The sequence below is a fragment of the Notolepis coatsorum genome (assembly GCF_963971535.1).
Source record: "Notolepis coatsorum genome assembly, chromosome: 3".
Taxonomy (NCBI): Eukaryota; Metazoa; Chordata; class Actinopteri; order Aulopiformes; family Paralepididae; genus Notolepis; species Notolepis coatsorum.
In genome coordinates, this window is record NC_140167.1 from 37,459,784 (window position 1) to 37,483,144 (window position 23,361).

The window sequence follows — 23,361 nt, forward strand, 5'->3', positions numbered from 1 at the left end:
GTTACATTTCTATTGTAATAGTCACAATTTTATAGTTCCTCACATACCAGGGCATACAGATAATTGGGATATGAAGATGAATTTAAACAGTCTCCCATCTGAGACCTCAGCTAATATTCTGAATATGAATGTGCATGTAAATGCGTTCGTTTTATGTCGCAGGGCTCTACAGTGCGACCATTTTGCTCGCATTTGCCCCTAAGAATATGTGTGTGCAAACCGGAAAAATCAATTACTCGCACAGTGTGCGAGTGAAGATTACAACCTCAGTCGTGCTTTTTTCTCTCCGCTGCTAATCGTTCAAAAACTACAAGTCCCACATTGCACTCAAGCCAACGGTCCAATCACAGTAGAGTGACGTGACTGGTTTCAAGGGAAATAAAGGAAATGACCAATCAGAAGCTATCATTTGCTTTTTTACTTCCGGAAAGTCCACCATTGCGCTATGCGAGAGTTTTCCGAGACAGTAACATTAAATTAATGTAACTTATTCTAGTCTTACCAATGGCAATAGATTTTAGAACACCTAGATTTATCGATAGCAATAGTAATATAACGTTAACACTTTGATCGCCATGGTTAAATTCATAATTTACCATCCCTAGCCAGCTCTATTTGTCTATGGAGAAGTTCCCCTTCTTTGCAGGGCTATAACTTTTTTTAATTCTATTACTAAATTGACATTATTATGGCCCATTCAATGTCCTATATCCATTGTTCAGGGTGTAGCAACGTTATACTTTTTCATTCACATATTCATACTAAAATATGGTCTAAAGTATAAGTATGTTTTTATCGTTTTCTGCAGCTTTCTCCAGAACTTGATTTATAGCCCCAAATGCATTATATTGATGATCAAATACAGTTTGGTAGCGATCGGTGGCAGATAAAAAATGTAAACTGGAGGTACTTCTAGAAGTTACTACCTATCATCCGATGATGACCGGATGGACGGGGGGTCGTTTATAATTCCGTGAGCAACGTTATATCATTCACCTAGTGTGGGTCATATGATCATCAGAGCAGTTTATATGGAACACGTTCGAAAATAACGCTGGATCTTACCGTATCTTCCTCGCGCCGTTGGACGATCAGCTTGGAGTAGACAGTTTTCGATTATGGGATGTTGATCTAGATGAACCATTTCCAGGTTGTATAATACTATATACGTCCAAATAACGTTGTTTATTGAGTTAGGGCGAGCGATTGATTATCCAGTGTGTCGAGATGGAGTCCGGCTAACGATAGCGAGTGCCCGGACGAAATATGGATGAGCACTTCCTGTTTGGCGCGTCACTTCCTGTTGGCCGATCTGCCGATCGGCCACCAGATGGCGCTGTTGAACCGTTAGAGAGTTGAGATCAGCAGTATATCTCAGGTCCCCGGAGGAGAAATATGATTTCGATCACAGATTTTTGAAATATTGATATCAAAGACGTGTTACGGCGTCTTCGGCAGAATGAGCATGGCGGGCAATGACGAGTTACAGCGTTTCCGGCGATTAAAGTGTTACTGCAACAAAACGAATGCCTTGCTTTGTTAATCATAACGTTGATGCAGTAGCGTATGTCGTTGTGTTGGCTGTAACGGACATGAGAATAACATAACACTGTACACATTAAAATTGCGATAATCAATTCTAACATTTTCAAATCGATGCAGTTGAATTTTCCCCTTAGGATCGATGCATTGCGATGCATTGTTACACCCCTACACCAAAGTCACTGGCCCACTGTGCATGTGTGTATGTGTGTGTGTGTGCTAACTTGGCTAGCGTTATCAACAGCAGCAATGGTCTACCTGACACGCAAACTCATAAACAATGTTTCTGTACTGGAGGTGTACAGTATTTCAATAGGCAACCCTGAAAGGATTATTTTTCTAGAAGAGCAACACTAGCCAAAACATAGGCATTGTATGCATAAAAGGGGCAAAAGCTAAAGTTAAGTGACTGTTACTTTTGTAGCAGTAGTTTGATTTGATAGTTTATTTGATATGGACAGCACATGTTAATGAACATCAAGTACAAAATACAAAATGTAAACATGCAGGGTTGTAGCAAGAGCTAATTTACACCCGTAGTCCATAAACAGGACAGCAAAACTCTTTCAATAAATAAATAGCCTGCTTAGGGTAAAAGCATTGTGACAATCAATGATAAAAACAACAATAAAAACAAGAAACAAGTTACATAAACTAAATCAGATAAAAAAAATTCACAGTTCTGGTTTGCCTTAAGATGCCGTTTAAGATGGGTCTTGAACATAGAGTATGTGGGGCACTCTCTAATCACAACTGGTAGGCTATTCCAGTAGTTACCACCTTTAACAGAGAACACAGTTTTAGCAAAGGTAGTATACCGAAAAGGCACCTTACAGTCCCCTCTACTGATGGCCCTGGTGGTAATGCCAGTGTCTCCTTTTTGTTCAATGTCACTGCCTTTTTTATTAGGCCTAGTTGTTGGCTACAACTTTGCCACAGTAGGCATTAATCACTTAACACATTGGCGACCGCTGGGACCCGTCTAACATAGTGGTTGAGGACCAGCTTTTGTCAACAGACCTGTGTCTTTTTGTAGAGCTAAATCTATACTTTATAGCAGGGGTAGGCAACCCTAGGCACGCGTGCCTAGGGTTGCCTACCCCTGCTATAAAGTATAGATTTAGCTCTACAAAAAGACACAGGTCTGTTGACAAAAGCTGGTCCTTTTGGGGGCATTTTCATGGGCACAGGGGGCAGCAGTATACATTTTTTTTTTTTTGCTTTGAAATATTATAGTGAAATATTTTGCACTGTTGTCGCATTTATCTTGTTGAAATCTTCCCACAGGTTCTTTTTACTACCACATATTTAATTGAGACCCTTTATTTGTTTATTATTTCAATTTAGCTGGAAATACATTGCTACATCATTCAGTAACATTTGCAGAGCCTTATAACAAAAACATTATTACGGTCACCATTGTGACCAGTGGGATTAATCAACAAATTGTATTATTTATTTTTATATTTCATTGAACATTGCACATGTTAAAAGCAATTTTTTTTACTCAAAATGTGAGTATTACCAAGTCAACTTGTGTTCTTAAAACAATGACAATAAACATAGTTTTATTAGGATGAAATAATGTGGTTGTGTACTTATTTTTCTGTTAACCTATTATGGATTGAAAACTGAAAACCTTAATGCACAGTAACTGAACTCAATATTTTTAAGTTCTGGTAATTTTTTTTTTTTTTTTTTTTACAGTGTAGTCTTGAGATCAATCAAAACGTATTGACACGATATACCTCACATTCACCCTCCATTCACATCCTGGTGTTCTCCATTAGGCCTGTAGGTGGAGCTATGACAGCACACGTACAGTACACACACCGATGGTGTGTGATGTGTCCAAAAATGAATGGGCAAATGTGAGTGAAATGGTCGCACTGTATGCAGCCGTTTGTCTGCATTGCATTCCCCCTCCCCCCCAACTCAGATTTAGGGTTGATACAACCATCATAATAATATTGTTAATAATAACAATAATGATGTAATAATGTAAAAATGATCATTAAAAAGACCTGATTATGAGAAAGAAAATTTACGATGCATGGCATATTGTTGAGGCACACTAGTTACAACTATATTTCAAACAGGCACTCCATGTCAAAAAGGTTGCTGACCCCTGCTTTATAGTATTGCTATCTTTCCATTCTCATTGTCAATTGAGTTAATAAACCGTCCCTTCAAAATGGCTTAAAGAAAAAAAAATGCATCAATAGGTTGTCATTTTATAGCGCCGTGAATATAAGCATTATAGCGTATTTTGTCTCGTATATTTTCTGGAAGGCTAGTTATAGAGCTAATAGCTGCTAACGTTATATCCAACGGCATTTCCGTTTTATAGATGCTAAAGAAATAACTCAAACTGCATATCATCGGAACTGTCCCAAAGCATGTATGCATCAAAGGGGGGGGGGGGGGGGGGGGGCAGGGGACGTCGGGGGGCGGGGGACGATCTTACCATGAGCCGGTGGGATACCCCAGAGCATTTCCCCGTTATCGATCGGCATCTGGTAGATCGATATGTACATTGGCTGATGATAAATCCCCTTATTCCATGGTGAAATCTGTGATTCGAAACGTAATCCACGGTAGAGGATGCCGATTCAGAATCCGGGTACTAAAAATCTCCATTGAAAGGGGAAAAAAAAGTCATGGGGCACATTGCAGTAGCGCGATGGCGCCCCTAAGAGGATCTGGCCGCTATTGCATCTTCTTGAATTCACAGACTAGGGAATATATGCAGTGCCGCTCCACGACCATGACCCAGTTATTAAAATGGAATAAAAGCAATAACAACTTGCCACGGCTATATACGTGATTCTGTCCACAACACATGGATTCGAAACCCGTATAAACTCGTGGTCGGGCGGCAAAGTGTTAATAGTTCAAATGTCTGTGTCCCATTCCCATTTGCACACGCAGATACACACACACAGTAGGCCAGTGACTTTGGTGGTATGTGCTATTGCACAGATGTGTGTCCCGTTCCCGTTTGCACACACATTTATTTTTGAAAAATTGTTTTTAACTCTGTTACTTGAAATATTTTCACTGTGCTCCTAAAGATTTTTGTGTGCTCCTAAATTTCTTTGTGTGCTCCTAAATTTTTTCATTTAGGAGCACATGTGGGAAAAAGGTTAGCATAGAGCCCTGTGTCGGCTATTGATTATCCTTAATTTGCATACATAGCGACCCACTTTACCAAGAACATTAGCACATAATCAGTGAGCCAGTTAGTCGAGTCTTCGTCGATAATTGGGCTTCTGTTGATTAATTCATTGCCCCCTGGTCTCTTTACCTTGCTGGCCTGCGGTGTGCTGAGGATGTGCACGGTGCTTGGCTTAACACCGTTGGCTTTGGTCCTCCTGTAGAGGGCGAATCTGCTTTTTCTTCTACCCCGATCACCGTTGGGCAGAGAGCCATTGTACCTGTCGAGACACAAAGAATGAGGGGGAAAAAGAGAAAAAACACATGATGAATGATTTTTGTGAGAGTGCAGAGAAAGGGTTGCTTTGTGGCTGCTTAAGGATTTGCTTCGGAGAACACACTTGTGATCAAAACAAGTAAACACTGTGGATCAGAAAACACATTCCAGCATTTTAATAAGGATACTCATTGCATCACCAGAGATTTAATTATCCCTAGCATAATTAGCAGGCTAACGCGTCACCTTGGATTATGCCTATTATATCATGCACTTTCATGCTTGTTGTGATCTCACTGAGCAGGCTCTGTATTAACACTCCAGCTGTTCCTCAGCGTTGTGTCCTCCTGGGTCTGAAGCAGGTTTTAGGATGACGTAACTCAGGTCCGCTACCGGCTTGGGGATTGCCAGGTCTGGGTGGAGCTTTTGACTCTCTCTCTCACACTCACACACACTCGTAGCATTTCCACACGGATGTGAGAAGCTCCCAACGGCTCTCTCAGCGTAAACCTGGACGAGCAGGAAAGAGTGTCTCAGTACGTTCTCTCCCTTCGCTCCTGGGTTGTTGGTCTCCTTCCCGGTCTGCTGGGAGGGCAGCAGCCTAGGCTTCTTCCGGAGGGACCCCTCCGCTCTCCATCCACCAGCTGGTTCCTACAGCTGGGACACCCCATGCTCTACTCCCATCCAACACACAGGCCTTCTGTCACTCCCACACTTGACCCTGGCATGTAGACGGGGGAGGGACACGCCTTATGATGGTTCATTCTGTATCAAAACAGTCTATGACGCAGTGGGCCTTATTATACGCCAATATAATTTCCAATCACGCGTGAACTTAAAAACAACCACTACATCCACAATGTATGTTTCAACATAAATGCACCAGCAGAGAGCCTCCTGCTCCTCTCTGCCTCCCTCCCAAGCTGGGCCACCTGTCCTCCCCCCGTCTCCACACGGCTGGCTGGGCAGGGGCTACACAAGGTCTCAGTCAGAGAGTAGAGCACATAGCTGGCCTGGAGGACAACCCACCTGCAGAGAGATGACACCGTGAACAAGACTAGAACCGATATGCTGCGATATTGAGCAGGTTCGGGGCCAGGACACTCAACTGGGACCGTGGACGGGTCCCTAAGTCCCGACAAATATAAAGAGAAGTTATGTTATTATCTAATAGGGAAGCAATGCACCAATGCTGCATTTTCACTGCCAGTACAGATTCTTAATCGTCCTTAAAACAGTACTTTACTGATCAATCCATAAATACTCTACAGAGTAGTGTACTGATGCAATCCATAAATACTCTACTAAACAGAGTACTGTACTGATCAAACTAGGGCTGTCTTAAATACTTCGAAGCTTCGTTCGATGGGCATGGGATTCGAATATGAAAATAAAATTCGATTATTAAAAAATAAAAATAAATATGATTTTTATTTAATTTTTTGCAAAATCAACTTTGCCTCTCTTTGTTAACACTTTGATCGCCGGGGTTAAATTCATAATTTACCATCCCTCGCCAGCCCTATTTAACATGGAGAAGTTCCCCTTCTTTGCAGGGCTATAACTTTTTAAATTGTATTGCTAAATTGACATTACTATGGCCCATTCAACATCCTATATCTATTGTTCAGGGTGTAGCAACGTTATACTTTTTCATTCACATATTCATAATAAAATACGGTCTAAAGTATAAGTATGTTTTATTGTTTTCTGCAGCTTTCTCCAGAACTTGATTTATAGCCCTAAATACATTATATTGATGATCAAATACAGTTTGGTAGGAATCTGTGCGAGATAAAAAATTTAAAATGGACGTACTTCTAGAAGTTACTACGTATGATCTGATGATGACCGGATTGGGGGGGGGGGGGGGGGGTCGTTTATAATTCCGTGGGCAACGTTATATCATTCATCTAGTGTGGGTGATATGATCATTAGAGCAGTTAGTATCGAAGACATTAAAAAATAACGCTGAAACTCACCGTAGCTTCCTCTCGCCGTTGGGAGATGAGCGTGGAACAGAATTTTTTCTATTATGGGATGTCGAAATATCCGATCCATTTCCAGGTTGTATAATAGTATATACGTCCAAATCATGTTGTTTATCGAGTTATTGGTAACGGATCACTATCCGTTGTGATCAGCTCGAGTCCTGGGACTATTAGCGAGTGATCGGACCGAATTGAAATGAGCACCAGCTTCCACTTCCTGTTTATGCCCTGGGCGATCCGCCGATCGGCCACCAGATGGCGCTCTTGAACCGTTGTAGAATTGAGAGGGGCTCAACAGTACATCTCATGTCTCTGGGGGAGAAATATGATTTAGATCACAGATTTTTGAAATATTGATATCAAAGACGCTGTCCAGCGTCTTCGGCAGAATGAGCATGGCGGGGAAAGACGTTTCAGCGTCAACGGCGATTAAAGTGTTAATTACAACAAGCAATGCCGTTTGTTATTTAAGATGAGGTCGGACTCGGCACGGACAGATTTGTGTTCATTGTGCTGCTTTTATAAAGCCTCAAATGACGCCTTACAATATTTCATGAAAGCCAAGTGTTTTGTTTGTCTAAGATTTTAAAAGGTTTAATTAAACTTTACAGCACTGACAAAGTTGAACAAAGTGCTGTACAAGTCCCACAACATAAAAAAAAATATATAATATTAACACTTTCAGTGCCACGAGGTGGCGCCAGAGTTAGCGCTTGAATGCCACCATCGGTGCCAATGTTATCGTTAATATCGCCTAATCTATGTTTTAAATTATGGCTATGTGTCTTCTGCCCGTCGCTTATCAAAGAATCCTTTTCCAGTCAGTGCTGGCAAGGCAGATTGGTTTTTTATCGCTTCATTTCCGTTTGAGAGCATTTTGAAAAGCACCCGTTTTGAGGTAAAAAAACAGTCCATTCTGGGCCATTCTATGATAATCGTCTTTTACTGGAATATTCCAGAACGTTGATATTTGTCGGCCTATTTATGAATAGTTTTCAAATAAACGCTAGATGATCAATATTATACGTACACGCACGCCCATTCGAGCCGCGCACAGATAATCGCCGTGTTCATTTCCTCTTGGATTTTTACAGTGAAACCGATAGAGCCCATTTCACAAAACAGCTTATATCTTCATCAAAATGAGTCTGATTATCCTAACACTGATAACATAGATTCCTTACCCGACATCAGATGGTATCCAACTGGTATATTCCAATTCCTGATCACCATTCGAAAAAATCGATAAGTGTATAGATCCAACGTGATACAGTAGAACACATGATTCCGCGGGGCTCACAGGCTCCAGAATGAACTCTGATTACCGGTACAGGATTTTTTTCCCCATCCATTTTCATTGAGTCCATTCCAAAATCCCTTATGTCATCTGGGAGACGATAGGGGGCGCTTTTTCCACATCTGATCGCCGGCGGCGCTCGGGTAGGCTCGCGTGATGCAATATGATTTCAGATCGATAAAAATAAAATAAAAAGATAAATCTCGTGAGTGGCTTTCAACGAGATATTAATAAATCCGAGAAAACTCGTGAGTGGCACTGAAAGTGTTATGATCGTTTTCTTTTTTATCTCGAAGCTTCGAATTAAAAATCGAATCTCGGCCCCGAAGCTTCGAATTCCATTTATTTTTGTGGTTCTTAGCACAGAATTTTGAGGAAAGGTTGCATCAAAATAACTGCGTTTTGTTTCGTAGTGGCATTTCAAATTGCCACTCACAAGAGCTACCGTTTCTTGGCATATTAGCAGGGCTCCAGACTAGAGCTGCCGCGATAACCGCATTACCGCGGTATCGCTGTTACATCACGCCCACCGCAGAGTTAGGCTGAATACCGCATCACTGCTGTTTTTTATAATAATAATAAAGTACCCTGCTCTCGTTGGGCTTGCGGCTCTGCAGATATACCCTACTCCTCTGTCAAGGTTCAAGTTCAAGTTTCAAGTTTCTTTAATAGTTGTCATACAGAAGTACAGAATACTTTTATACAAAATGCTTCTTACTGTTACGCTCCAGAGACTGTGCTAGACAAGATAAGTATGAAATAACATAGTATAGCATGTAAATTAGAAGTAAAAAATTAGGTCAGTGTTCAGTATAGACATATGTACAATGTTCGATGCAGAATAGACGTAACTGAGTTACCATATAATATACAATATACTATGCAGTGTACTAATATACAATACTATATAGTGCAAAGCAGAAATGGGATGAGGTACAATTTAGGTACAATTTACAGTAAGGTGTACGAGTTGTAGTGCAAATCCTTTATATATATATAATATAATATATAATATAAATATAAATATAAATAAATATAAATATAAAGTGTGTTTAGGTGATCTAAAGTGTGGAGAGTGGGTGCTGCAGTGTGTTTGTTTGTTTGTTTAAAGTGAGTGTGTGCGTGTGGATGTGTGTGCTGTGTGCATTTGATGGTTGTTGTATAGTGTTTATTGTTCGTTGAGCAGCCTGATGGCCTGGGGATAGAAGCTTCTTCTGAGTCTTTCTGTGCTCGCCTTGAGACTCCGGTATCGCTTGCCTGACCGCAGCAGTTCAAAGAGGCAGTTGTTCGGGTGGCTGGAGTCCTTGATGATTCTCTTAGCCTTACCCCTGCACCGCTTGTTGTAAATGTTCTGGAGGGTGGGGAGCCCCCCTCCAATTGTGCGTTCGGCTGAACGTGTCACTCTTTGTAGTCTGCTTTGGTCTTGTGCAGTGCTATTCCCAAACCAGGAGGTGATGTTGCCAGTCAGTATGCTCTCTATTGTACATGAGTAGAAGTTCTTAAGGATCTTCTGACTGACTTGGAACTTCCTTAGGCGCCTGAGGAAGTAGAGGCGTTGTCGTGCCTTCTTCACAACACTGTCAATGTGTGTGGTCCATGTCAAGTCCTCGGATATGTGGGCTCCGAGGTACTTAAAGCTGTTCACTCTCTCAACCGGTGCCCCGTCGATGCTGAGGGGGCTGTAGTCCTTGACCCCCGACCTCCTGAAGTCCACAATCATCTCCTTTGTTTTGCTGACGTTCAGGGAGAGGCTGTTCTCCTGACACCATCCCGCCAGGACCTTGACCTCTTCCAGGTAGGCCCTCTCGTCGTTTGCAGAGATCAGGCCCACCACTACTGTGTCGTCAGCCAATTTGATGATTGTGTTGTTGCTCCGCTGTGCCACACAGTCGTGTGTAGAGCTGCCGCGGTATTGATGTTTTCCTTACCGCACAAATTTGCAAAATATTTCCTACCGCCACGGTTATTACCGCAGGCACAAAAAAAAATAAGTTTGAATGCATTTTTTTTTTTAGTAGTAGTCTACTCTTTATAGCCAGGGAGCGAAATTAACTTTGACTCACCGGCCAGTGGCGGGTAGATGGGAAGAATCTACCCGCCAAGCAGATTTCTTACCTGCCAACTTTTTTTTGATAAATTTTTTTTTTTTATTATTTTATATAATTTTTTTTTTAATAAAATATATATATTATATAATCATACTTGTAGTTGTATTATCTGCGAGACATCGCCACCTCGCTGTCTGCAAACAGCTCCACTGTCTGTGTGTATACTCTAGTGGCCTCCAGCTCCAGCAAGGATTCTCCGGCGCTACAGCTGGACCCTAAACTCTTACATTCAGCATGAAAGGATTCTCCTACCCTGCACCTGGACCCTAGTCAGCAGCGCTGCAGCCCTCATGCGATGTAACTGGACACTTGCAGTTGTTTATGTCGGGAGCTATCAGAAGCTAGCCAGCTGGATAACGTTACACAATGCCTCATGTATTAAACTAAAAGTGAATAGTTGACTGGGTCATTTTATAACAGTAGCTAACATCAGCTCACGGAGGTCTCTCTGACTAGAGTAGACTAACATCAGTCACGGTGACTGTGTGTTTACATGCAGCATACAGAAACAGGTAGGGGAGGTTTAGGAGCAGCAATGCGCTCAGACAGCGAGTGAGAACTCCGCTCAGAATTGGATCATGATTTTCGGTTTTCACATGACCATTTGATTGGCCGCCACACGGCGGTCAGTCCTCTAAGTGGGAGGCGCCAAGCGTAAAAACTGCCCGCAAATGGCGGGCGGCGCTCTCTAGTTTCGGTCCCTGTTTATAGCATATAGCCTGCCTCTAGTCTAAATGTCTATCTTTAGAGGATGACTTTGCAGCATGAATATTGTTTGGGATTCGGCAAGCACGCATTAGTTATTGAAAGTGAAACACGGATTAGAAGTTTCCCCTCTGGTCGTGCGCCGCTCACTCGGTGTCGCGGGCAGGGGTGGTTACCCCCCCGACCCTTTCTTATTATTATTACTATAAAGTTACTACTTTATAGGCGGCTAGGTGGTGTAGTGGGCAAGGCACTCGCCACCAATGTGGAGACGCTGGGTTCACGTGTTCGAATCCAGCTCTCCACATTGTTTTCAGTTTGGCTGGTCGTCCGTACTAATACAATTGGCAGTATTAGAGGGTGGGAAACTGATGGGTGGGGATCGGGCGTTGTGGACAGCGACTCCTACAGGTCGGTTGGTGCGCCTGCGCAGTAGAATCAGGAAGTGTCGGGGGCAGCGTGAGCCTCCCACGCGTTACTCCTCGCCACTGAGAGATCGAGCTGTGCAGGTGAAAAGATGCGACTGCCGTTACCTCAAGTACCGGAGGGGACTTGTGCTATGTATGACTTAGTCCACATTGCAGCCGGCTTGTGGGAGGCAAGAAACAGCGTTCGTGACAGGGGAGGGTTGAATTGGATGATACGAAATTGGGATGGGAGAAAATATAGAAAAATGGGAGAAAAAGTGGATAAAATAAAAAAAAAAATTACTACTTTATAATAAAGGCATTCGTTTTGTGGCATTAACATTATATAGTTATACATTCAATAACATCAGCGTATATACCAGACCATAGCAAGGCATATCTCAGTTCCTTTCTTTGCTCAGAGCGTGCTGAGTTGTCCCATTCTGCGGTCTGTTAATAAAGTTTTCAATCAGACAAGTGTATAGAACGAAGGGCTTTTATTATAACATTCGTTGCAGACAGTAAAATCATTATTTCTCGTTTAGTACTCCTGAGGAGCGATGGTAGTCCACTCCGGCGGGGAGCTAAAGCTAACATTATTAGTCGTATTGTGATGAGCTCTGATCAATGGCTGACATTCAGGATGTAAAAAACTGCAGGACGCTCCAACAACGTGTGACGTGTCTCTCTTCTGACCAATCAGTGGTCTGCAATGTTTCACGTGACTTTTCTGGTACCCAATAGGGTCGCTTGGAACCTCGATAGAGGAGTAGGGTATATCTGCAGAGCCGCAAGCCCAACGAGAGGAGGGTACTTTATTATTATTATTATAAAAAACAGCTGTGATGCGGTATTCAGCCTACTCTGCGGTGGCCGTGATGTAACAGCGATACCGCGGTAATGCGGTAATCGCGGCAGCTCTAGTCGTGTGTGTACAGGGAGTAGAGGAGGGGACTCAGAACACAGCCCTGGGGGGCCCCTATGTTGAGGGTGATGGATGAGGAGGTGCAGTTGCCTGCTCTCACCACCTGGGGTCTGCCCGTCAGGAAGTCCAAGACCCACCCCGGAGGTTCCAAGTAGGGATGCACCGATATGAAAATTTTCCACAGATACCGATACGATTGTTCAACTAACACAATCGGCCGATACCGATATTTGTGGCAAAATATTTTTTTTAAATATTTTTTAAATATTAATCTTTTTTGTAATTTTTTTTTTTTTTTTAACTACTGTATATTTGTCTTACAAATTGTGCTCACCGATATGAAAATAGGCCTCTTTACTTAAAAAAAGGAAACGTCAAGAAATAGCACTATCTCTCTCCCAGTATGTTCTGCAGGGCTGCAGCTAGATACTAGTTCTCCCAGCATGGTCTACCTGCTGGGCTGCAGCGAGATACTATTGTCTCAACCAATGACATTTTGATTGACAGTCGATTCTGCCAATTACGTCACACACCGCTTGCACCCGCCTCTGCTGTTACCACCAATCGGCAAGCGTGTTGCATTTTTTACTCCTGCTTTTGTCCGCCATTGATTTTGACGACAGAGGTTTTCTAGAACAACAACACGGCGCGGCCGACGTTTAGCTTTTAGCTCCGCAGGATGACTTAAATGAGGCATAATGATTTTACTGCAACTAATGTTATAATAAAACAAAGCCTTTCTATACATGTGTCTGATTGAAAACGTTATTAACAGATTGCAGAATGGGTAAAACTCAGGGCTCTGTGAGCAACGGAAGGAACTGAGCTAGTATGAACGCTTGCTACGTTCGGGTAAATAATATGCTGATGTTATGAACGTGTAACACTAACTATATAATGTTAATGCCACAAAACGAATGCCTTGTTAATCATAAGTAGTAACTTTGATGCAGTAGCTTGTGTGTGTGTGTGTGGGCCGGGGGCAGCGTTGTGCAGGTAGGTCGCGAGTGAACTTTTTTTTTGTCTTGACGCTACACAAATTGATGGATATTTATCGGCTACTGCCATCGGCACATTCGAGCTTATCGGCCGATAGGCCGATTGCAGTCAACAAGGCACTTATCGGCCGATACCGATACCCGACCGATACATCGGTGCACCCTAGGCTTGGGCGGTATCCTTTTTTTCACACCGGCAAACCTTTATGTTATAATACCCCGGTGCACGGTATTTGACGGTATGACTTTCATTTTCATCAGCGGGGGGGGGGGTTACGTGTTACCAAGTAAACAAATCATCGTCAGCTCTCAAAATGGTAGTCCCGCACCGGTAGAAGCCTGCACCGTTTTAGCGTTAGCATCTAGCCTATAGCCATGGCAGACTATTTGATTCCTTAATGGCTAGAAATTGCCTGGGTTTTGGTGATATGCTCCCGAAATGCTCCCGTTGTTTGGCTACTTCTATGTGCAGTGAAAACTACTCGAATGCTTTATAACCTAGTCATTGATTTAGTTCAGGGTAGGGATGCCCCGATCACGTTTTTTGCCACCGATACCGATCACCGATCGTCGTGAGCCATATCGGCCGATACCGATCCGATACCGATTGTTTTTGATTAAAAAGAAATTAAAAATTATTTTATATAAAACTTTTTTTTTTTTTTTTTTTATAAAATATATATATTATATAATTAGACTTGTACTTGTATTATCTGCGACTGCGAGACATCGCCACCATGCAACACGTCAAAATGCTCACTATCTGCAAACAGCTCCACTGTCTGTGTGTACTCTAGTAGCCCAGCTCCAAAAAGGATTCTCCGGCGCTGCAGCGGGACCCCATTGGTAACGTTAAGTGCTTTGGTCATTTCACATTCAGCAAGCCCTCAGCTCGAATACGCATTAAATCAATGTTATAAGACATTGATATCAAGAGCTATCTGTAGCTACTGCTAGCCGGCTAGATGACGTTAAGACAGAACTTTAGTTCAATGGGACATTTAGTTTTGAACAGTAAACGAACGTCAGCTAACGCAAGCTAACTGAGGTATGAACATGAACTACTAGACTTTCTGGATCATTTGTTGATATCAGGAGCTATCGGTAGCTAGCCGGCTAAATACCGTTAGACAATGCCTACTAAACGTGAATAGTTGACTGGGTAATTTTGTTTAAACAGTAACGATAGCTAGGTAGCTAACGTTAGCGCAGGTCGAATGCAGTGCACTACAGACTCGAGCAGAGGAGCCGCACCTCTTTGTTTACAAACTCTACACGGGGGCGGGCGGGGCTAGGGAGGAGGAGCAGCGGCAGTTTGCAGGTCGTGTGTGTCTGAGACAGACAGCGAGTGAGAGCTTCGCTTGATCGGTTTCCGCTATCGGCGAATATGACTAATTATCGGAATTCACAGATTGCATATTTATACTGAGTATCGGCCGATAACGATCGGTGGCCGATCGATCGGGGCATCCCTAGTTCAGGGTAATCTAAGATTAGCCGCAGAGCTAACGCTACTTAACGTGAGCTAACGCTAGTTATTAAAGCTCAGTAGCTCACAGAGAGAGATAAACAGCTGACAGCGGATAGTACAGGACGGTACAAATACAATAAAAAGGCGGGTGGGGGCTGTTGTGTAAACCTTGTACTCTTTAGTTCACATATAATAAGAGACGGATTATTTGCTTGCTCCACAACAACACTGCTCTCGTCACAACGCTTTACGGTATTTTCACAGCACTGTCGCAACATTACCGTAAAACGTGAACACCGTTGTGACCCACTCGCTCCACTAGAGCGGTCTCGCCCTCTGCTGGCGCGTGTGTGCACTACACTCAGTGTGTGCACTACACTCAAAACTCTGTTTCACTGTTATAGAAACTGAAGCGCATCTGTGATTTTGACGGTGACGGACGGTATTGAAAATCAATAGTCGGTATTTCTAAATACCCCGGTATACATTAATACCGTCATACCGCCCAAGCCTAGTGCACCCCTAGTTCCAAGCGACCCTATTGGGTAGAAGTGGTACCAGAAAAGTCACGTGAAACACTGCAGACCGCTGATTGGTCAGAAGAGAGACGCGTCACACGTTGGAGCGTCCTGCACAAAAGCAGAAAGCCGCCCTCTTTACTGGCTCGCTAAGGATTCATTTCATTCAGGATTTGTTTGCAACAGGACCAAGTGCAATAAACAAAAAAGGATGGATTCACTGTGTATTCTGCCTCATTTATTGATGAAACAAAACCGACATCAACCCAATTTACCACCGATCGGAGAGTTTAGTGTCAAAAAGATCGCTGATGTGTTAAGCTTGTTGTTGTTGTTAGCCTAATGCTAACGCTAACGTCAGCAGATAGACACGAGAGGTAATGTTAAACCCGGGTTGCTTGGTAGAATAGACACAATGAGAGGTAACGTTAGCTTTAGCAGAATAGACAAAGCGAGAGTCTGGTTAATGTTGTTATTGATTGATTGATTGATTGATTGAAACTGTGTTAAACTCTGGCTTGCTGCAAGCCCTCGGACATAGCTATGCTCACGGAGCTTTCAGTGTACACAAGCGTCCCCACACGGAGACAAACGGAGTAGTACCTGCAGTGGAAAAGGAACGAAGTACCAGGTACCTAAAGCGGGTCGAGTCAAGTAGGTACTATGCAGTGGAAAAGCGCCATTAGACCAGGCCTGTACACTGCGATGATATGATCGCGAATTGCCCCTTTAATTGGCCGTTGCGATTGGTAAATATTATCTGGGGGCGGGCTTGCGAGTAGTGCTTTCAAGCCTTGCATTCGCATTTCACTCCTAAATTATCCAAGGCGTGTGATGACGCCACTCACGCGAGCTGTCAGTGCGACACAATGTCGTGGTGCTATGAAAGAATCTGTCGGCAATGAATGAACTTACTGCGATCACAGATAGCCTGAGTGAAAAAAAAGATTTGCGTGTGGAGTGAATCTAGGTCACGCTATATACTTGGTACTTGTAGTCTATCGTGCGATTAAAGACCATGTCCCTATCGCCTATTGCTTAATGACATGTCATGAGTGCTGCTTTTGCTTCCGCGTTTTCCCTGATTGGCTGCGCCATGCCCCGCGGCAGGCGCGGCAACCGTCCCTATCTGCGTAGTCTATACATCCAACACCAAATCCCATAATTCCTAGCAAAACGAAACTGAATGTGGCCTCTCTTCCTTTCAATATGGACTATTGCATCGCCAAAGAAGCACCTCATTTCAATACATTTAAGATACAAATTTTGCTCTGCAAGAACAACGGAGTGGATATCAGTCCATCTTATGACAACCACATCCGATGTGGAGAGATGATAAGATGATGATGATTGACGTGATGATGTGATGATTGATTGACGGGGACACTTCTAACGTTCAGGTTCAGCCATGCATTAGGTGAGTAGTAGTAGCCCACTATTAGGACGTGAAATACTGTCTACTTAAATTTATAAAATATCAACCTATCTATCTATCTAATAATGAGACAATATGCAAATAAGATAATACTAATAATTGTCACGGTGTCCCCGTATATGAAATGAAAGTGGCTTGCAACTTTACTGGCTGTCACAAACTGTTTATTTCTCGTTTAGCATAGTATTACATTCCACTTCTATAAACAATCAAAGTCCTACCGTAAGAGCCTCATACGGGTCAATTAAACCTTTTTGATTAGTCTTTCCTTCGAGCTAAGTTGGACTGAACATTTCACTGTCAAAAGCGCAAATGTAAATAAGGTTGCGTCGCAACACGGTTTTCAAAATAAAGGTCACATATACAAATACCTCTCAATTCTTACTAAAAAAAGTCCCGGATATACATAAACATTAATTGGCATAGATCTCTATAAACGGCCCAACACATTGATCACTTTAGGCACACCCTGAAACCAGTAACATCACAAATATGAAGCAGGTAATTACCCATACAAATAATAAACCTTTCATGGGGTTATTTACAATAATAATTCATTTGATTTCTAAAGCACTTTTCATTGTGAAACAAATGTATGCAGAGTTTCTTGTCCTCCTGATTAATGCAATGGTGTGTGTGTGTTGTGGTGATCTCATTCAAGGAGCACTACACAAGCGCGCGCACACACACACGGTTTGTTGTTTTTGTTCTATTAGTGATTTACACATTTTCTCGGTTGGTTCATTATAAAAGATACAAACCTGAAAACAAACGCACTTAAATGTTAAATAAAAGGACCACAGTAATGAGGCAGGAGGAACATATTTTTTTAATAATGGTAAAATTGTTATTTAAAAATGTGCCCCTAAAAAATATTTTTTGTGTGCCCCTAGTGAAAAAGCTTAGCGTACAGCCCTGAAAGGGCAGTGTATAATGACAATCGTTTGCATTAAACAAATAGATTTAGCTAGAAGCTAAACGTCCTAACGTTATAGCTATTTAATCACAATAGTGTCGCAAGTGTTTTTGCGGGTCCAGTCCACGGAACGTTGACAGAATTAGCAAAACACCTTATCACCGGAGGCATAAAAGTCATTAGGATACTGTTCTGCTCTGAATTGAGGGCTTATTGTGGAATTGTTTAGCTTCTTGACGATGTTAACACTGAAGCAGCGAGACGCTTGAGCACCGCTGTGTTGTGTGTAACGCGCTATAGCGTCCCCGCCTCCCCGGTCGCGTGTGCACCAAACGTTCCACCCAAAAACGAAATTTCAGTCCAGATTAGGCCAAATTCTGCAATATTCCACGTTTTGCAGTTGATTCCATTTTTATTGGTTAATTCCGCGATTCCGTCCGCGATTCCGTGAACGCGGATTTCATATGGCTCTACTACTAGCTACATCTATCTCATGGAGATAAAACTGGGAACGAGGTTACTAGCTACAGTACCTGCAGATTAGACTACCTGTAGATGCGCTGTCAACTCGCTCTGACTGGGACCCGTTGAAAGAGACGACACGCATTCCGTGAAGACCCGCCCTACTCTGCCTCTGATTCGCAGACTGTGGGTGGGGGGAAGAAATGCTGACGGGACGCTGAATGTGATTGGACCAGAGCAGAGTACTCGAGTACACAGACACAGACAGTGGAGCAGCCGGACATGCAGAGCACTGCTTGCAGAGGAGATAGAGGAGAATTTTGAGGATGCATTTTCCTTCCACTTTACTGGTATCACTCCGGAATCACGTTTCAACCAAGTCACTAACGTAACGTTGCTGTCATGAGCCTGCGCTATGGTAGCCTACAAGTGATAAAATAAATAAAACTTCCAACTCGCGCAACGACGTGGGAAAAAGTTGCGCGCGGGCCGCACTAACACTAAACTTTGATAGTAGGGGGCCGCAAAAAAATATCATCCAGCGGGCCGCAATTGGCCCGCGAGTTTGAGACCCCTGCTCTAGACACAACACAATGTATTTACCATTTCCTTGAAACTGGCTTTTTCAACTGTATTATAGAGAAAAAAAATTCCCAATGTACCCAACGTTAGTAACTGACCTTGTATGTACAGTCTCGCCACCATTGACTGTCACGTTAGGCAATTTTTTTTTGCTAACAAGAGCCAACATCGTTCCAAAATGTTCTCCACTAAGTTAGGCTACATGCAGAATGTAGGCTCACGTAATGTTACCTTTTTTGAGAGGCTACAACAACGCAGTGAAGCATGGCGAAAGCAAGAGAGAAAAGTAAAGAGAGAGACTGACTATAGTGCAAGATTCATAATAACAGGTGTTAGGCCTGCCGCGATAAGCAATAAATCGATTAATTGCCGCGATAATTTAAATGAATGCAATGATTTTGACGGGCGCGATTAATTGCTATTTGCGCGTTTGTTTTAATGAGGCGGAACCAGTGCCCCTTGTCAGTCACTGTCCGTGTTGGGAGGCGGGCCGCTGGCCTTACTACAGCACAGCACAGGAGCTCCGTGGGGCAACACCACATAGCTTAACTACATTTCTCAATAGTGTTGCTCCTTTTAACCAAGTAGCGTTATTTGTAGTGTAACGTTAGAATAACACAGAATAACGTTAATACAATTACATGCATCATTGTTTACAATGAACGGGTGGGGCTAGTCAAAGGACTGGAGACGGGGACAAGTTAAACATGAATTAATTTATTATAACAGGTCGTTTTCGAGTCGTGCTGCAGTGCCTACGCACCACAGCTATTCTATTATAATACTGCTTTGACGCTTCCTCCTCATCGTTGATTGCCTGTAGTAGCTGCATCTAACGTTAGTAGCTAACGTTAAAACTAAAAAACACAACCGGACGAGACAAGTTGTCGGCTAGGATAATCACAACAATACTTCCGGTCCGGTCGGTGGGCTTCAAAATAAAAGTCTTAAACACCGGAAAAGACGGAGCGGTGGGCTTCAAAATAAAGGTTTTGGGAAATAAATTTCTCAAAAAAATTCTCTAACCGGTCGCAATAATATCGCTTATCGCGATATTTTCGGGGGCAATTAATCGCCCAGCAAAATGTGTTATCGTGGCAGGCCTAGTGTTGCGTAATTTAATATCGTTCCGTTATTGGGGACACACAAGGGCCATTATCATGGCTATGTGCACGATACATAAACGATAACATTGTCATATCACCCAAGCCTAATACCGCTACCCTGTTTTAGCCGAATATCCACAATCCAATTTACTAGTTAGCTCAATTGCCACATTTATATCTACTGGGGGGGCACGAGTTTCTACTACCATAACAAAGCCTTGCGTTGGCTAGACATGACACAAATGCCTTGCATTATTTGTCTTTTTTGCGATGAGAATGACTGATTGATACCTCTTTATCTCTAGCCAAACATTTAGGCCATGAGTTTCTACAACCATAACAAAGCCTTGCGTTGGCAGCTAGACATGACACAATTGCATTACTCATCATTAGACAGGAAGAGTGCCGTTATCACCTGGATGCCTCCCGTCACCACACCAGCGAGGATGGGCTCTTTAAAGCGGTGCTCCAGCTAATTGTAATCCTTTCCCCTTTTGACCTGCACCAGACAAGACGGTGGATTTACCTTCCAATACTTAGCAGCAGGGATTAGAGACTGGGGGAGTATCACCTGTCCTCCAGGCCTCAGCTACACTGCAGCGCCTCCCCCTAGCCATGCCGACTTGAACGGATAGGATAGAGTTAGCCGAGTGAAGAGGCAGGTATGCAGATTCGTTTAAGTGATAACCCTGATTAGCACGAGTTCAAGAAGGACCAGGCTGGGGCTGTTAGCGTTTCCAGTGAGGACAATCTAAATAATAGCTTGACTGTGTTGATAAATGTGTGGTTCCTGCTGGCAGGATGTCATCGTGAGGTCACATCCCAGGAGTCTGCCGACATCTTTCCAAAATGTTCTCCACTAAGTTAGGCTACATGCTGTAACGGTATACACAGGGCCAGAACATAGGCTCATGTAATGTTACCTTTTTTGATAGGCTACAACAACGTAGCGTTTCCAGCTAGGACACGTAGCGTTTCCAGCTAGGACAATCTAAATAAATAGCTTGACTGTGTCGATAAATGTGTGGTTCCTGCTGGCAGGATGTCATCGTGAGGTCACAGATTCCCAGGAGGTCTGATCAGTGGCGTGCAGGCCAGACCAGAGATGTCTCCATCTACGTTTTGGACACTTCCTTCACCAAATGGTTCTTGAGGGAGGGATGTACATTGTGCAATCAATAGGATCAGTCTCCTGGGTACAATGGACAGAGGATGCTAGGAAGAGGCGCCGACTGGGCCCCCGATCAATCCGTCCTTTCATTCGCAGGGTGCCCACTCGCCCGGCCTGCCCACTGCCCAGTGCCAGTGATGCCAGGCAGAGCCAGGGAGGCAGCCATGCAAGCACAAAAGCCACCGTTGGTCATGAAAACAAACCAGTGGGGAGAATGACTACTCAAAACAAGCTTTGTTCCATGCCACAGGCGTTATTGTCTGCCATCATCATCATCAGTCGTATCCAGACTAGGAGGTGATCTCTCATCTCACAGAAACATTTTGCATTCCAGACTTTAGATTCAAAATACTCTTATCTTGTGTGTGAGAAAGGCACAAATGTAGCAACTTGTAACACTTTATGTATTGGGTAATAAGCAGTCAGCACTTTTGTTCCCTTGTAATTAGCAGTGGGTATGTGAGTGTGTGTGTGTGTGTAGGTGGGGGGTGGGGGTAAGGGACAGACCCCCATTCTTCCAGGGCAGGAGGCCTTGGATAAATCTTTAATGAGCACCTAATACAAAATGCTTTTAACAGATGCTCTATAGATGAAGTTCACAAACTTCAAACACATGAGAATGACTCGATGCATTATTTCATACCCACACCATTATTAATTAATTGCCACACACCTTTACTGAAGTCAAGAGGAGGCTGTCCCTTCAGATAAAGCCCAGCGAAATATACTTGTTTTGTCTGAGGTGTGATGAAATAACATGGAAACATTTGGCTAATTGATTATTATATATATTTTTTTAAACAAATTGTATCAGGCGATTTCTTTTTTTGTATCCACATGGGTAGACCTATGAAGGAACAGACCCACTCTGACATTTACTCATATGGAAGTTGGGGAGTATATATGTGTTTAAAATGTTAAGAAATCATCACACCTCACATTGTTTTCTGTAAAGGCAAAGCTAAATGAAAATCACAAAGTCTATATTGGGAGACAAAATCAAAGGCTCCAAGCTAAATGTACGAGGTTAATCTTAAGTTAGTGTATATTGTTCAAAATGTGTCAAATACAACATTTCCACCCATTCTAAAATAGGCATGCATTCTGTGGCCTTTTTTTTTTTTTACAGAGTGCGTGTCTCATTGTGTAAGTTATGCAAAGGAAACTCAAACCTGTAGGCCTTCAGATGCAGCAACGCTCATCTGGGTCTCTCTCTCCACAGATAGGTTGGGGGAGGGGGCCATGATCACCACTTCCGAATTCCTAAACCTCCATGAACCCAACTTTAGGTAGGAATTGAAAGTGCGCAGTGGTTGTGTTGTGTGGACTTTACGAAGGCATTCACTTCAGCCAACTTATATATAAAACGTCAAAAGGCAATACTTGTTTATTCAGTTCAGTAAGTTGAGCAACTGGCCGTTAACTTACATCTCGTCCCCCTGGTATATGAGGGAGTTTAATACTGAGGCAAACTCTGGGGAAATGGAAACATACACATTTCTGATCACGTGTCCGATGTGTTGAGTAACGTGATGCATGAATATGTCGGTGAGGCTTATGTTGCTTTTCTTTTTGGACTAGTGGCCTTTTTCCGAGCGAGCAAACTGTATACTAGTGGCCATGACCATCGCTGACAGACACACAAGTCTTATTTTGTTTTTGATTGAATACTTTATTGACACAACAACAGTAAGACAACATTTGTTGCCATAATCATAACGCTAACGAGATTCATATTTAGTCTTCTCAACGAGAACTAAAACGCTAAGCCATGGGTGGCCTCTCTCGTGTGAAACTTAAGACGTGTACAGTAGGATGGGTTACGTTCAGGAAAATACCCTTTTTTAAAGTAACGACGTTGTAATAAAAGTGCAATATACAATGAAGACACGATAGGGTCCTTGACTTACCCGAGTACCACCAGCTCCCCGTACTTCACCGGGTCTTTAGACGGCGGGCTGCAGGGCTCCTCTTGACTTGGTGAAAACATGAGGCTTCTGGCTTCACGGTGTCCAGCGGGCGCCGTTCACTCTGAACGCGCTTCGCACGGGTAAAAATCACAAGGAATTCCCTTAAAAAAAACACGAGAAGCTGTCATTTCAGACTATATATCCAGTCGTATACGTCTTTGTGACCACGCAGGTCCGCCTATCTGTTAAATTAATGGCATACAAACTTGTTTTGGAAGACATAGCACAACGAAACTAGCTATAAACGCAACTTCGCGGTTCAATCCGTTCTGAAGCGGATACAAAAACAGCCCCGAGCAGGGGGTGGGCGCTACCATTCACTCG

The 23,361-nt window shown here is 43.0% G+C and overlaps 1 protein-coding gene across 1 annotated transcript in view; it reads right to left on the minus strand.

The window, feature by feature from the left end:
- Positions 1–23,289, minus strand: part of peli2 (pellino E3 ubiquitin protein ligase family member 2) — a 44,986-nt gene extending 21,697 nt beyond the window's left edge. Inside the window, exons 1-2 of the mRNA XM_084310972.1 lie at positions 22,978–23,289; positions 4,850–4,979 (exon numbers count right to left, since the gene is read on the minus strand). Of these exons, the coding sequence (XP_084167098.1) occupies positions 4,850–4,979; positions 22,978–23,057 (210 nt within the window). The 5' untranslated portion in view covers positions 23,058–23,289. The remainder of the gene's footprint in view (positions 1–4,849; positions 4,980–22,977) is intronic.
- Positions 23,290–23,361: the final 72 nt, after the last annotated feature.